This window comes from Carya illinoinensis, chromosome 14 (genome assembly GCF_018687715.1).
Source record: "Carya illinoinensis cultivar Pawnee chromosome 14, C.illinoinensisPawnee_v1, whole genome shotgun sequence".
NCBI classification, from domain to species: domain Eukaryota; kingdom Viridiplantae; phylum Streptophyta; class Magnoliopsida; order Fagales; family Juglandaceae; genus Carya; species Carya illinoinensis.
The window spans coordinates 31,994,497-32,009,273 of NC_056765.1; the positions used below are offsets into that span (position 1 = coordinate 31,994,497).

The 14,777-nt window shown below is 34.5% G+C and overlaps 1 protein-coding gene and 1 long non-coding RNA gene across 3 annotated transcripts; one reads left to right on the top strand and one right to left on the bottom strand.

Annotated features, from left to right (window-relative positions):
• Positions 1–6,120: 6,120 nt before the first annotated feature.
• LOC122294100 (disease resistance protein RUN1-like) lies at positions 6,121–10,498 on the top strand. Its single transcript, XM_043102564.1, has 5 exons — positions 6,121–6,927; positions 7,211–8,318; positions 8,401–8,691; positions 8,804–9,280; positions 9,469–10,498. Exons 1-5 carry the CDS (start codon positions 6,401–6,403, stop codon positions 9,574–9,576), a joined length of 2,511 nt encoding a protein of 836 aa, XP_042958498.1. The 5' UTR covers positions 6,121–6,400; the 3' UTR covers positions 9,577–10,498.
• A 1,665-nt stretch (positions 10,499–12,163) lies between these two features.
• On the bottom strand, positions 12,164–14,539 carry LOC122294105. Of its 2 annotated transcripts, none has more exons than XR_006237495.1 (4): positions 14,187–14,539; positions 14,020–14,103; positions 12,689–12,799; positions 12,164–12,501 (listed from the first exon to the last, which is right to left on the bottom strand). It is a non-coding gene; the product is annotated as an uncharacterized LOC122294105 (long non-coding RNA). The 2 variants fall into 2 exon arrangements; XR_006237494.1 differs by having other exon boundaries at positions 12,689–12,752; positions 14,187–14,517.
• Between the last annotated feature and the right edge of the window lie 238 nt (positions 14,540–14,777).

Below are 14,777 nucleotides of genomic sequence, written 5' to 3' on the forward strand. Positions count from 1 at the left end.
CTGCATTTAAAATGTTAATTATTTTAACACTGCCCAACATAACGTTCAAACGGTGCTCGTCACCGTTCGATCTAAGGACATACGTTCGAACGGAACACGAATACCGTTCGAACGGATTACTTCCAGAAATCACTCGTCTTCAACCTCCGAAAACTCTAAAATTTACAGTCCATATTACATCAAAAGATAGCAAACTATATGACGAACTCATATAAGCAAACGAAAACACGTAAGCGACGCAATCTTGGTGAGAGTAGTAGTGGTCCAGTTCGGGAGAGGACAGTTTCACTGGAGCGACCAGTGAAGATTTCTGATTTCCAGAGTCTTCTCTGGGAGGGTCATTCATTGCCCTCAATATTCAGTGATCGTGGTTGGGGACCTATCTTGGATGAACGGGAGGAAGCATGGGAGCCAGTCTCCTACATTGACATTGTTGCTGAGTTCTATAGAGAACTCGGCAGTACCTGCGCAGATGATTCTGGGGCCTACAGTATCACTGTCCGAGGAGTACCCGTTGTATTTTCACGAGATGGACTTGCTGAGCATCTCGGTATTCCTAGGCTGCCAGATGCATATCCGAATGTGGTGCCTAGAGAGTCTGATCCTTCCGTTGAGGCGGAGACAGCTGAGGAGGAGGCATCAGTTTATACTGATGAGGTCGATACCCTTGCTGATCACGAGGTGAGAGATTTGGTTGTCGGTCTAGATGCTCCACCGTATGACGGGACGAAGAGCATCAAACAGGCAGATTTATCTTCTTTCTTTAAGATATTAAATTTGATAATTGCCAATAACATTGACCCTCGGCAGCACAAGACAGAAGTTGGCATTGATCGGACGACATTTATGATATGGGTTGCTCGTGGCATTCCTATCGACTTGGTGGGGTATATATTCGATAGGATTCGATCAGAATCTCGGTACATTTCGATGGATATACTACCATTCAGAGTCCTGATCACCCGATATCTACTATGTGCTGGTGTTGTGCCAGATGTTGCTGAGCGTAAACGGGAGCCGATGGGACCGATAAACAGCACCACCCTCTCACGCAGCACGGGACACTCGAGACTGCGTTTTCGTGCACATGTTCCAGAACCAGTTGATCCTCACAGAGATGCACAGTCCGGAGATCATGGAGTCTCAGCTGCAGTTGCAGAGACATCTACACGGGCCGAGGCATCAGTCCACAGTGTTACTCGTGAGGAGATGGCTGACATAGTGCGTGCAGCAATCAGCGAGCAGACATCAACAGTGATCGATGCAGTGCATATGGAGATCCATTCTGCTGTGTCTGAGCTTCGTACAGAGTTTGCTGCCATGTCTGCGACTCAGGTCACCATCAGTACTCGACTGACACAAATAGAGGAACGTATAGCTGCAGTTGAGGAAGTGTGCAAAGACTTGGGGTCTTAATTACTTTATGATATATTTTATTTATTTATTTCCTGTTTTTTGTATGGACAATATTTTGTGTTTTGTAAATTCAGTATTTAAGTTATATGAAATAGTATTGTTTTATATTTTCTAAACTAATTCTTAATTTAGATTATTCATATTATTTAATTAACCAATTTTTTATAATTACTAGTTAATCTAAATATAATTTGGCAAAAAACTTAAAAAATTAAAACCCTGTCACCGTTCGACCGATTCAAATAACGTTTGAACGGTGAATATGCATCATTCGAACAGTTAATATTAACCGTTCGAACGGTTTATCTATTTCCCTCCAAAATAATTTTGCCTATCGTGCCAATATTACGTTCAAACGGTAAAAATTAAACGTTCGAAGGGTTAATCTCTAACGGTCGAACGGTTAACTTATTTGGGACAAAAATTTTCGTCCCTAAGAATACCGTTCGAATGCGTTCGAACGGTCTGGCATAACCATCGTCATTTTGGAACGAAATTCAAATTTCGTTCCAAAATCCCACTTTTTGGGACGATTTCCAATTCGTCCCAAAGTAATTTCATCCCAAAAAATGTTTTTTGTTGTAGTGAGAAGCGAAGTTTTTTTTTTTTTTCCTAATCAAGGAGAAGCGAAGTTACGTAGAACCTTGGTGTGCAAATTCAATTCATTGGCCCTACGTGTTTTAAATTTCTTTCTTTTTGCATGCATTATTAATGTTGATAACTACGAAAGGAGAAAGCTGACCAACGTCGACTTTTGAGTATACCGGATAATATTTTAAATAGATAAGAGACTTAACTCAAAATAAATAAATAAATAAATAAAACAGTAGGTTTAAAAGGTGTCGGAGGGAAGTTCCCTCCCTAAAGACATAGACAGGTCCACAATGTCAGTAAGAAAAAGTTGGTTCTAGTCATGATTGGGAAAAAATTAAAATAGCTACTAATTTGCAATCACTATATCAAATGAATTTTTTTCTTCTTATAGAAAATGTAGCCAAGTCAATCAACAGCTTTATCAAATTAATTTAATATTTTGCAATTTTACCTCTTACTCCACACCGACTCTAAAGTTTTATTAACTAAAAAGGTCGGAGGTGGCGATGTACCAACTGCAACTCTGATTGCGACTTGGACTTCAATATTGTACATATTTTATAAAAATATTTATTTTTTTATATATTAATCATATATATTTTATATAACTATAACTTATATAGTTAATTAAATTCAATAATATACTAGTATGAACAAATTATTATAAAATAATATGCTTATACTATAATATAAATAGACTAAATTCATTAATAATTGTTTAGTATATGTAAACACCATACTATTAACTGTTACTACCATGTAACACTAATATATAATAACAACTAATGTATAAACACTAATGTATAATAACATATAATACTAATTATATAATAATCAATGTATAATAATATTTAATACTAATGTATTATGTATAAACACAAATATATAAATTTATAATAACATGTAATACAAATGTATAAACATTAATATATAATAACATATAATACTAATAACATTAATTTGTACAATGATTTATTTTCTCAATATTGGTTATGTTTTAATAAATTGAAATTGAAAAAATATTTTTTTAAAAAAACTTACTTCTCCACGTGTAAGTTATTAATATGTTAAAAATTATAAAATTTGAATTTCAAAAGAAAACTAACACATGTATAAGAGCATTGCTACACATAAGCTTACACACCACATACCGTATATTTTTTTATTTTTTCCAATTTTTTTTTGAGTTTATTCTTCTTAAACTAATTAAATTTTTTTACTTATTATCTATATATCAAACATTTGATAAAATAAAAAAATAAAAAAAAATATGGTGTGTGATTTGTAGGCTTATGTTTAGAATTTTTCATGTATAAAAATATAAGTAAAACTATAAATACACATAACACTATTCTGTGTTTTATTTAAGAAGTCCTAAAGTCGGTGGAAGACATGTAGGAAATTACGTAGATACGCGCTAATTGTAAGCAATGCATTCCTTAACCGATAGTTGATGCTGCATCTACTTTGAACTTTCCATCTCAAGTTAACCAGTACTAGTACTATTTTTATTTTTTTTTATTTTTTTAATTTTATTTTAAAGAAGTGACTTATTAATAAAATTGTATATTTTTTTAATTTTTTCTTAATAATTAAGGATATTAAAAAATACTTAAAATAAAAAAATAAAATTTTAAATATACTATAAAATAATAAAATAAGAATAAGAGAGTAATAAAAGTCTCATTATATACCCTCCTTCGAGTTGAGGAGAAGCGAAGCTACGATGAACCTTGGCGTGCAAATTCATTGGCCCTATGCGTGCGTTTTAAATCTCTTTCTTTTTACAAGCATTATTTAATGTTGATGACTACGAAAGGAGAAAGCTGACCAACGTCGGCTTTTGAGTAGACCGCGTGCTATGTTGATGCATGATGTTTCAATTCCTATCGCTAATTTTAAGCAAGCAATGATAGAAGGGCATAATAATCTTTTGCCTTACCGAGGTAAAGTTTTTGTATTCTTAATTAAATTTGTGTATATATAAAAGATGACTCCTATGATCACAAATAGATTATACAAAAGTAATTTAGAAATTAAATATTTGATAAAAGAAAAAAATTAAAAAAAAAAACTTAAACATTTGATATATATCAAACATTTGATAAAAGAAAAAAATTAAAAAAGAATGAAAAAAAATATGATTTGTGGTGTGTAGGCTTATATTTAGAAATTTTCATGTATAAAAGTATAAGTAAAACTATAAATACACATAACACTACTCTGTGTTTTATTTAAGAAGTCCTAAAGTCGGTGGAAGACACCCAGGAAATTATGCAAATACGCGCTAATTGTAAGCAATGCATTCCTTAACCGATAGTTGATTCTGCATCTACTTTGAACTTTCCATCTCAAGTTGACCAGTACTAGTACTATTTTTATTTTTTTTTAATTTTTTAATTTTATTTTAAAGAAGTGACTGTTAATAAAATTATATATATTTTTTTAATTTTTTTTAATAATTAAGGATGTTAAAAAAATACTTAAAATAAAAAAAATAAAAATTTTAAATATACTATAAAATAATAAAATAAGAATAAGAGAGTAATAAAAGTCTCATTATATACCCTCCTTTGAGTCGAGGAGAAGCGAAGCTACGTAGAACCTTGGCGTGCAAATTCAAACATACTTGTAAAGATATTCAAACAATAGAATTGGTTTGTTCTGGGTAGAAACCCAGAGTGGTTTTACCTCTCAAAGATAGTTATTTGTCTTGTCTTGCTTTATCATTTATATTTATATTTCTATTCGTTATAGTGGTTTGATGCATGTGAGTTAATTCGAAATCTAATAAATATTGTTAATCTAGACACAAGTTAAAATTGGGTAAAGAATTGTGACGTACACTTATTTAGGATCAATCCTGTAATTTCACTTACAATTGGAGACTTCAGCTTATCTTGTAGCATCTCTCGGAAATTGCTAACCTAATTAAAGTAATTTTTCTACTCAACATTCATACGCCACATATTTAATATTTAATAAGAGAAAAAATAAAATAAAAAATAAAAAATATTATGTGCAGTATCCTCGGCTAGGGGTGTGCATCCGGATCTAGAGCACAGGTAGGAATTATGGATGATCGAGGCACCCAGAGCACTACTGCTAGTTATGGTCATGGTTGTCCTCGACTGTGGGTTACACAATAGTCCCGATGATGGTTATGTGGTGTCTCCAAGGAAGAGAAAAAAGTATGTGCGTTGCTGGGTAGTGAGATATGGAGTTCGACAGTGAGAGAGCACAAGAGAGGGGCGTCATCGATGGGTGGCCAGCAGCCTAGAATCTCACCATCTGACAATGAGCAGTGGATGCAGAGAGAGAGAGAGAGAGAGAGAGAGAGAGCTCAAGGTAGTGACACCAAATGAGGAAGAACACCATTGCCAGCTTCGGACTAGCTCGTCGGGGTTACGACGGGAATGACAGGAGGGGAGTCAAGTGTGGCTGAGGTTGGAAGTAAGTTTTAATAAGTCCCCTACGTTCTATTTCAAATTTTGATAAAAACAAGTTTAAAAACTTTCTCAACCTAAACATCATTTTTAATAAGTAAATCAAGACCATGCAATATGATTTTAATTTTTAAAGGATGGAATTTCCGAAATAGCAGGTACTCATTGAGCACGTGACAAGTGAATTTTTGTTCAATTTTCACTTAAAGAATTGTTATTTACCCTTTCTTTGAAAAAATATGTAATTTCTCAAGTATTTAAAGAGGTTCGTACGTCATAATATTTTAAATAGATAAGAGACTTAAGTTTTAAAAAATAAGCTGTATTATTGGAAACGTAAGTTTAAAAAGTGTCAGCAGGGAAGTTTTCTCTCCCTGAAGACATAGGGAAGGTCTATAATGTGGTTAAGAAAATTGGTTCTACTCATGATTGAAAAAAAGTAAAATAGCTACTAATTTACAATCACTATTATCAAAAGAATTTTTTTGATTTTTCTTTAAAAAATGTATCCAAGTCAGTCAACAACTTTATCAAATTAAGTTATAATTTTGCCATCATCCTATTAAGTACAAGATGAGAGAAGTTGCACAGAACCTTCATATGCCTTCATAGGCCCGCACTATGTACCTACGCGTTTGAATGAATTGTAAGGACGACTGAGGCTAGGAGAGTTGACAAAGTCTTCTGGTGTCATTCCAAGGAATTTATTCGTCTACGTGTTTTATTTTGAAATTAAGAAATTACGGAGAATGATCGATGTGCGACCTGTGATTAGACTTGGATCGATAAATATGGAAGTTGAAGGTATCCATGGCTAGCTTCTATTATATATACATACAGATTACCGCATGATCATATCTTCAGTGTTCTTCTCATTTTCTAAGCCCGCAAATTACCAATATTCCCTTCCACAATTCAGCTTCTAAATCTCTTGAATTGCATTAATGGCCACCCAAACACCCTCTTCATCTACTTCAGAAGTTAGTACGAACAGAGAAAGAGATGATTCATCTTCGCCTCGATGGAAATATGAAGTTTTCCTTAGTTTCTATGGCAAAGACACTCGCAAGGGTTTTACGGATCATCTACATGCTGATTTAAAACGGAAAGGCATTCTCGTCTTTAGGGATGATGAAGCACTCAAGCGAGGAGAATACATTTCTCAAGCGCTTCTGAAAGCAATTCAAGAATCACAATACGCGATCGTCATTTTCTCTGCAAATTATGCTTTGTCCAAATGGTGCCTCATGGAACTTGCTGAGATAGTTGAATGGGAGGAAAAGAAAAGGCTCATAGTTCTTCCTATTTTCTACCATGTGGATCCTTCTGACGTGAGAAATCAGAGTGGGTCTTTTGCAGAAGCGTTCACTGCACATGAAAAAGATCCCAAGATAGACAAGAAAGATACGGATATGTGGAAAAATGCTTTGAGAAAAGCCGGCAGTATCGCCGGATGGCACATACACGACGGGTAACATTTAGCCCTCTTTTGATCTTATTCCATTGAAAGCTAGCAAGCAATTAATATATATATATCTACTTAAATTATAACATTTATAATTTTTAAAATGTTTACATTGTGATCTGGTCTGACAGCTCGAGTGTTGCAAGAGGCAAAATATTGAAGTACGAATTAAAGTGTTTCGCTTTCTCTAATAAACAATGCTAATTATCAGCTAAAGCTAGCCTTTTTTGTTTTTTTGGTTTGTGTCGATTCAAGTCTCGTTAATATTAATTGTTCTATAAATTTATAGGTATGAATCAACAATTATACAAGAAATCAGCGGACGTCTATCTCGTGAGTTGAATTCCAAATTCTCACGTCATGATTATGATAAACTTGTTGCAATAGACTCCCATGTAGACAAAATGATGGAGTTATTGGATATGGAATCGGATGATGTTCGCTTCGTAGGAATTCATGGGATGGGTGGCGTTGGTAAGACAACGCTGGCCGAAATAATTTATGATAGAGTTTCTTCTGATTGTCGATTTGAAGGAAGCAGCATTATTTCTTGTGTTAGAAAAAACTCTGCTACTGCTTGTGATCTATCTTCTTTACAAAAAGAACTCCTTTCTACAATCATGCAAGAGGAAATACATGTATACAATCATCACCAGGGAATTGGGATGATAATGAAGAGGCTGCAGAATAAAAGGGTTTTTATCGTCCTTGATAATGTGGATAGCGACAAGCAACTAACGGCATTAGCAGGGGATCGGAAATGGTTTGGTCCAGGGAGTAGGGTGATTATAACTAGCAGAGATAGTCATCTATTGAGAACACATGAAGTGAAGCATACCTATAAGGTTAAGCCGCTTGAAACAACAAAAGCTTTGCAACTCTTTAGTTTGTCAGCCTTCAAGAAAACCCATCCAATAGAGGATTACAAGGATCTATCTATGGATTTTGTAAATTATGCTCAAGGCCTTCCTTTAGCTCTTAAAGTTTTGGGTTCCTTGTTATTTGGGAGAAAAATAGAGGCATGGAAAAGTGAGAAAGATAAACTAAAAGCAATTCCTGATCCAAATATTATGGATGTACTTCAAATAAGTTTTGATGGGCTGCAGGAATCGCAAAAAGAGTTATTTCTGGATCTGGCGTGTTTGTTCCGAGGACAACATATGGTGGATGACAAATTTTATGAGATGTTGGAAAGTTTTGGTCATTATCGCATCGACATTGACGTTCTCGTTGAGAAGTCCCTCATAAGCAAATCACAAATTGGATGGTTGTCCATGCATGATTTGCTAGAAGAACTGGGCCGGGAAATAGTTCGCCGTGAATGCCCTCAAGAACCAGGAAAACGTAGTAGACTATTTCGTTTGGAGCATCTCTATCAAGTACTGAAGAATGATACTGTAAGTTGATTAGTGTAGACATTAATATAAAACGGTATATTTTCTTCCTAATTCTTGCTAACCTGTTGTTCTTGGTTACCAGGGAACTGATGCAATTAAAGGCATAGTCATGGATTTTTGTCCTAAAACGGAACACACACTCAACGCCAAAGCATTGCCAAAAATGAGAAAATTGAGATTTTTTAAATTCCATCATTCTCAAAATATAAAATGGGATGGATACCCTTTAGAACACATGCCAACCAATGAGTTGAAACGCCTAGAGTGGTCTGGATATCATTTGAGATCCTGGCCGAGCAGTTTCCAACCAAAAAATCTTACTGTACTGAGGATGCCTTTCAGCCACATCACACAACTATGGAAGGGCTCGATGGTAAGTTTTTCCCTCAAATAAATGAGTATTCTTCTTAATAACCACCTTTATTTTTCCACATAAGTTAATATATTCATATTTTGATCCAATTAACTATGCTTGTTTATAACAGGATTTAGACAATTTGAAGGAATTAGATCTGAGCCATTCTGAGAACTTGATTGAAATACCAGATTTGACAGGAGCCCCAAATCTTGAGAACATAAACCTGTATGGTTGTAAAAGCTTGTGTGAGGTCCACCCATCCATCGGAAGTCTCAAACGATTAAAACGATTTTCACTTCTGCTATGTTCAAGCCTTGAGAAGTTGCCAGACCTGAGTAAGTTGGAATGCCTGAAATATTTTAGGGCAACGAAAACTGCTATAACACAAATACCATCTGTCAATCTACTCCCCAAGAGCAATTGTTGGTTTAGTCTTCAAGGACGCAAGTTGATGAGAGATCCCACCTATGATATCGGATCACTTGTAGAATGTTATATGGAAGGAAAACATGGGGTGCAAGTAGTGTGCATTGATTTTGACGGCAAAGCAGAAAAAATTTTAGACGTCGCAGGTGGAATTGTTGGGAAATTATATGGCGATGCGGTAAGTCAGTGTGTCTGATCTCTCATTCTCTTCTTTAGAAACAAACAAAACATGTCAGAGAAATGCTTTAATAAAAAAGGATTTCATTTCACAAATAGAAAAACTAATCATTGCCAAACTAATCATCGCCTTGCAATTGCTTAATTTTTGCTGCAATTAACATCTCTTTTTGTGGGTTGTTTTTACAGATGATGATAAGTGGGTGGTCGCTGGGATTCAATATCCCGGAGTGGGTCCGGTATAGAAGTAATGGCTCCTCTGTAACGATAGATTTGGATGGTATTACGAATCCGTAGATGGGGTGTGCTCTCTTTATTGTTTGTGATTCTGATGAATTCTATCCCCTTGATGAATATACTTCAATTTCTTCGTTATTCAACGATTTGACTCAATTTTCAAGGGTGCGTCTTGACTTATTGTTTGAGAGGGATGAAGAAGAATATTGGGAAGAATGTTCTTTTGATGAAGAAGAATATTGGGAAGCATGTTCTTTTAGTTACAAATATATGCCTCCTCTCTTGGACGATTGTTTAACTAAGGGTATTGGATTCTGGGTGTATATACCGGCAGTTTTGCAATTTTTGCAGTTTTTGAATATACGAAGGAGGCTCATTAAGATTTCATTTGAAGCATGCTTGTTTGATGACAACCGTATGATGGGTCAATGGATAAAAGTGAAAGAATGCGGGGTGCATTTAGTATGTCCAAATGATGGTGCCAAGTCAGAGTTCTTTAATAGCATTGCTCCTTTTCGCCGTTCGGTATCTTCAGATTCGGATTCAAATTCAGATTTCCATCGTATATATAGTGCTGTTATTCAAAAGAAAGAGGAAGCGGGAATTGTAGAATTTAGTTGAGTGAACTCAGTGGAACTATTTCATTGACCATTCAGAGAGATGTGCGAAAATTTTGAGGATCTTAAACTTTAAAATCCTCAAATAATGTTATCTACTATTAATTTGCAGTGGATTTAAATTTACCATTTACCAAAAAGGCTTTTTGTTTGTTTTTTTTTTTTTTTTTTATTCTGGATAGCTTTTTATTCAGAAACAGTACTGGTTCATAAAATTCTTAAGATGGAAAACTATAGCTATTCTTTCTGTTGGTGTTTATAAGTTTATTGTGCATTAGAATTTCAATGTTCTATAGTTTCTTGTGCTTCAAAGTATCACGAGATGTGTATCTTAATTTGCAAAATACTTCTACTATTAGGAATTAGCTTTGCGGTCTTAAGTGTTCTCTTGAAGAGGATTGGAAAGTACTACGTGAAAATCAAGATCCCCTGAAATTCTAATATTTTGCTTACCATATTAATTAATTTGTATGTAATTTCCAGAGCTAGTAGTTTTCTTTTCTTTTCTCCCCAAATGAGAATAATTGGAATTGATTCTTTGCCAATTACGTGTTATTTTTCTTGAGCGGGTGGTTGTAATGTTATAACTTGTTTCTACGTACCTCTGATAAAGGTAAAAGAGTGTCTTTGAAAGGAAGTTATGAAGTGGCAGACATGGTATTTGTTGTAATGTCTATGAAAATGAGGGAAAATCAACAGTTTTGAGTGCAAGTTGCGCCCAGAGTATCTTATAGTTACTTTGTTCGTAGAGCAGCAAAAAATTAAACAAATCAGCATTTGTTGCGATGTGGATATTCCATTATTTGGTGCTTTGAGATTATGAAGTACTTGCCATGTTGACCTAATTCTTCTCTTCACTCCAAAGGAAAATTTTCATGCTGATTATTTCCTCTCTTTTTTTTTTCTTTTTTTTTTTTTAAAGGCATTTTTTTTTTTTTTGAAATTTGTGGATCTATCCTCTGACATTCACTTTTGAAATTTGTGGGTAGACATGAGAGATTGAAAATTTGAAAGTAGCAGTTGTTTTTTTTTTTTTTTTTTTTTAATCATTGTATAATTGTACGAGACAGATTCAATTCATTCATTTGCTTCCTGGGTTTATGCCTTTTTTCTCCTAATCTTAGTTGGAGTAATGCCTGATGAAACTTTATTTCATGCATTGTAAGGTGGATGTGAATGGTAAAGAAGCTGCTCCGTTGTACAAGTTCTTGAAGTCTAGCAAAGGTGGGCCTATTTGGAGACAATATAAATTGGAATTTTTCTAAATTCCTGGTTGATAAAGATGGGAATGTTGTTGACCGTTATGCAAAGGTGGCCATAGAAAAAATGAAGCCATAGCTTGTTTTGTAATGGACTTTTGTTTTTGTACTGGACTTTTGCATTTGTATTGGACATGCCACTAAGTAATTATTCCAACATATTTTGGTGTATTGAGAAGTTGTACATGTCTATCTCGAACTTTGTTGGAGCTTGGAGTTGTAAATATGTGTAGCTCTAGTTTTGGTAATTTGACAAGTTCTACTAGACTTTTGCATCTAGTTGAAGTTTCAGTCAAATTACAAAGTCTAAGAAATGATACTGTCAACTATGATTTCCGGTTTTCTAGTTTATATTTTTATTTTATAAATCTGATATAACATGTTTTCTAGTTTTGCTTTCCATGGATGTCACATATAATCCATGAGCCAACAACTCTAGATCCAACAACACAGGCAGAATGATACTTTTTTCCACTAATGTGAGTTACCATTCATCAATACCATCTGATACACAATTACAATCCGAAACATGGCATGATCTGTATGAAAACCGGTCTCAACCAACTTTTAATTTTGAGCATAAGCATTAAACTTGGGCCACAATATAATTATCTGAAAGTTCCAATATGATAACATATGAATCATGAAGTAAAGTCCATTCTGATCTATCAAAAGTCGAATTATCTGCTTTCACTCTATCATCACAAACCTGCAACTATGCTTCTTTAAGAAAAAATCCACAAAAATACATCAAAGCCACAAAAATGCATCAAATCCACAAAAAATCCCTATATTACATTCAAGCCACAAAAATACATTAAATCTACAAAAAAATCTTTGGATTACATTCAAGCCACATAAATACATTAAATCTACAAAACAAATATATTAAAGTCCATAAAAATACATTAAATCTACAAAAATAAAAAATCCCTAGATTACATTCAATCCACAAACAAATACATTAAAGTCCACAAAAATACATTAAAGTCCACAAAAAATACATTGAAGTCAACAAAAATCCATTCAAGCCACAAAAATCATTTCAGTGGTTGTGATCCGTCCATCCCATGGTGCAATGATTGTGATCCATCAAACCCAAAGTGCATCTATAAAGAATAAACGTGGTGTCAATAAATACATTAAAATATCAGAAAAAATTGGGATCTACTTACACTTTTTTGACTCTGAATCACTGTTCTCAGAGTTGGGATCCAATAATTCAAAAGCTGTGCTTTGTGGCACACCCTGGTGATAAATACTCATAAAAACAAAGCAATAAATGATATAACATACCACGGATGGGGGATTTGAGTTAGATGATGTTTGCGTAGATGGCTGTTCTTTCCCATTTCCCATGCTGAGAATGAGACAAATGCATTGTCAATATATGCAAGGATATATAAGCTGTTCAAAAAAAAAAAAAAAAAATTACTCTACTTTTGAAAATTAGCAAAAGTAATGCCATTTGTTTATGATCTTAAATATGACTCAATTTTAAAACATGAAGATATATATGCTGCATTTGTATGTGTCCGTAAGATTGAGTGAACTAATAATTAAAATGATGGAAAGCTATATATAATTGTTTAAAATGAAGTAATAGAGTGAGGACTATATATAGAATCCTTTATAGCATAATTTTGGCAGTTAACATTTGTGAGTCAATTGATGTTTCTTTACCAGATTATATCAATTATTGTCTAACATCCAGCTGTCCTTTTCCTGAATATTCCTTTGTCTTATCATAATATTTCTCCCACGTACATGGAATGGATAGAGTGAGGACTGTATAAACGAAAACAATAGCTCCAACTTATTTAATAAATGAAGAGGGTGACTTGCCCTCTCTTTCTGTATGTCCATGCACCATTTGTCTTCATCAAATTTCTTAAAGCTTCCTGACCGAAAGGAAATAGGCCCGTAGGTGGGGATGCCCAACAAGAATAGATAGCCATGATCATGCACATGCTGAACCAGTGTTAGGTATGCTATGAGGAGACAACCAACTGAAGTAGGATTTTCATAAAGTAATGCCAAAATTTTTTGAGCAATTTCTCAAACATTTCTCAAAGCAGGGCACCATCTAAATAGAAGGTAAAGGAAACCTTCATTTGAAGCTTTTTCAATTTAATCAAATGAAGAGGTAACAAATAAAAATCACATTATATACTCCAAGTGAAGATTGATGACCCTTTATTAAAAGAAAAAGTACTCAAAATCCACGAGTCTTTGCATGTACTTCGCGGCAACTTTGAATATACGTATGTTAATGCACAAACATGAGATTAAGATCAAAAGATCGGCAATTAATCTCTCTTCTCTGATCAACTATATGCATGTCACCATCTCGATCGAAAGCTGCTTAAGCAAAACTACTTTGGTTGGCATACCTAATCCATAACGACAGCACCAAATAAATTAAAGAATAGAAAAGAAGAGAATAGAAAAGGCATACACGCATGCACAAAAGTCCTATATATTTGCATAAAATACATGTACGCCTAATTACATGAGTTGCTTCAGCCTTAAAGAATCTAAAGTCAAAGACATGCATGCTTTTCCCTTCCAGAATCATGGAACTACATGCAGCCTTGGGAGATATACCATATATAGAACATACGTACCTCCAAGAATAATTTTCACTGAGATGATGGCCTGACACAGATCCACCCACGAGGCCCGAACTCTGCTTGTGTCAAGTACCCAAACTGTTCAAGACCAGAGCCAGTCATTAAGCAAAATTTTGAAACGAAATCTTGAAGAATGCCTGAAGAAATGTGTAAACACTCACCAAGAATATGCGGAGGACTGGGTTGGGAGAACCGAATCACCTCTCATGGCAACCACAGATCTCTATCTCACCCACCCCGCTGCGACTCAGAGTTACGGGTACGTGACGACGGCGACCCAGACAACCGGACGGTGACAACTACCAAAGACATCGACCGGAGACGCACGGCACAATGGCTAGGGCGACGTCTCTGCTCAGATCTCCCTCTCTCTGGTTTCGCTCTGCATATCCCTCCCAAAATCTATTTCCCTCCATTCCATGATATTTGCCTCTCTCTTTTATTTTTTTTGTTTTTTATTTTTTTTATTAGCTGAAGTGGCACTGCCACGTCATCTGATGCCGCGGCGAAGACGCAGGGACGGTTGTCCCTAGAAGAACTGGTTCGATTTGCACACCAAGGTTCTACGAAACTTCGCTTCTCCTTGACTTAGAGAAGGATAATGACAGTGTTATTATTCTTTTATTATCTTTTTATTATTTTATATTATATTTAAAATTTTATATTTTTATTATTTTTAAAATATTTTTTTAACATTCTTAATTATTAAAAAATTAAAAAAATATAATTTTATTAATAATCACTTTCATAAC

Bases quoted from the DNA above. Each gene is read 5' to 3' on its own strand.
- LOC122294100 (XM_043102564.1), top strand. From the start codon at position 6,401: ATGGCCACCCAAACACCCTCTTCATCTACTTCAGAAGTTAGTACGAAC. The intron at 6,928-7,210 runs GTAACATTTAGC...ATAAATTTATAG, and splicing joins GGATGGCACATACACGACGG to GTATGAATCAACAATTATAC. The intron at 9,281-9,468 runs GTAAGTCAGTGT...TTGTTTTTACAG, and splicing joins GGAAATTATATGGCGATGCG to ATGATGATAAGTGGGTGGTC.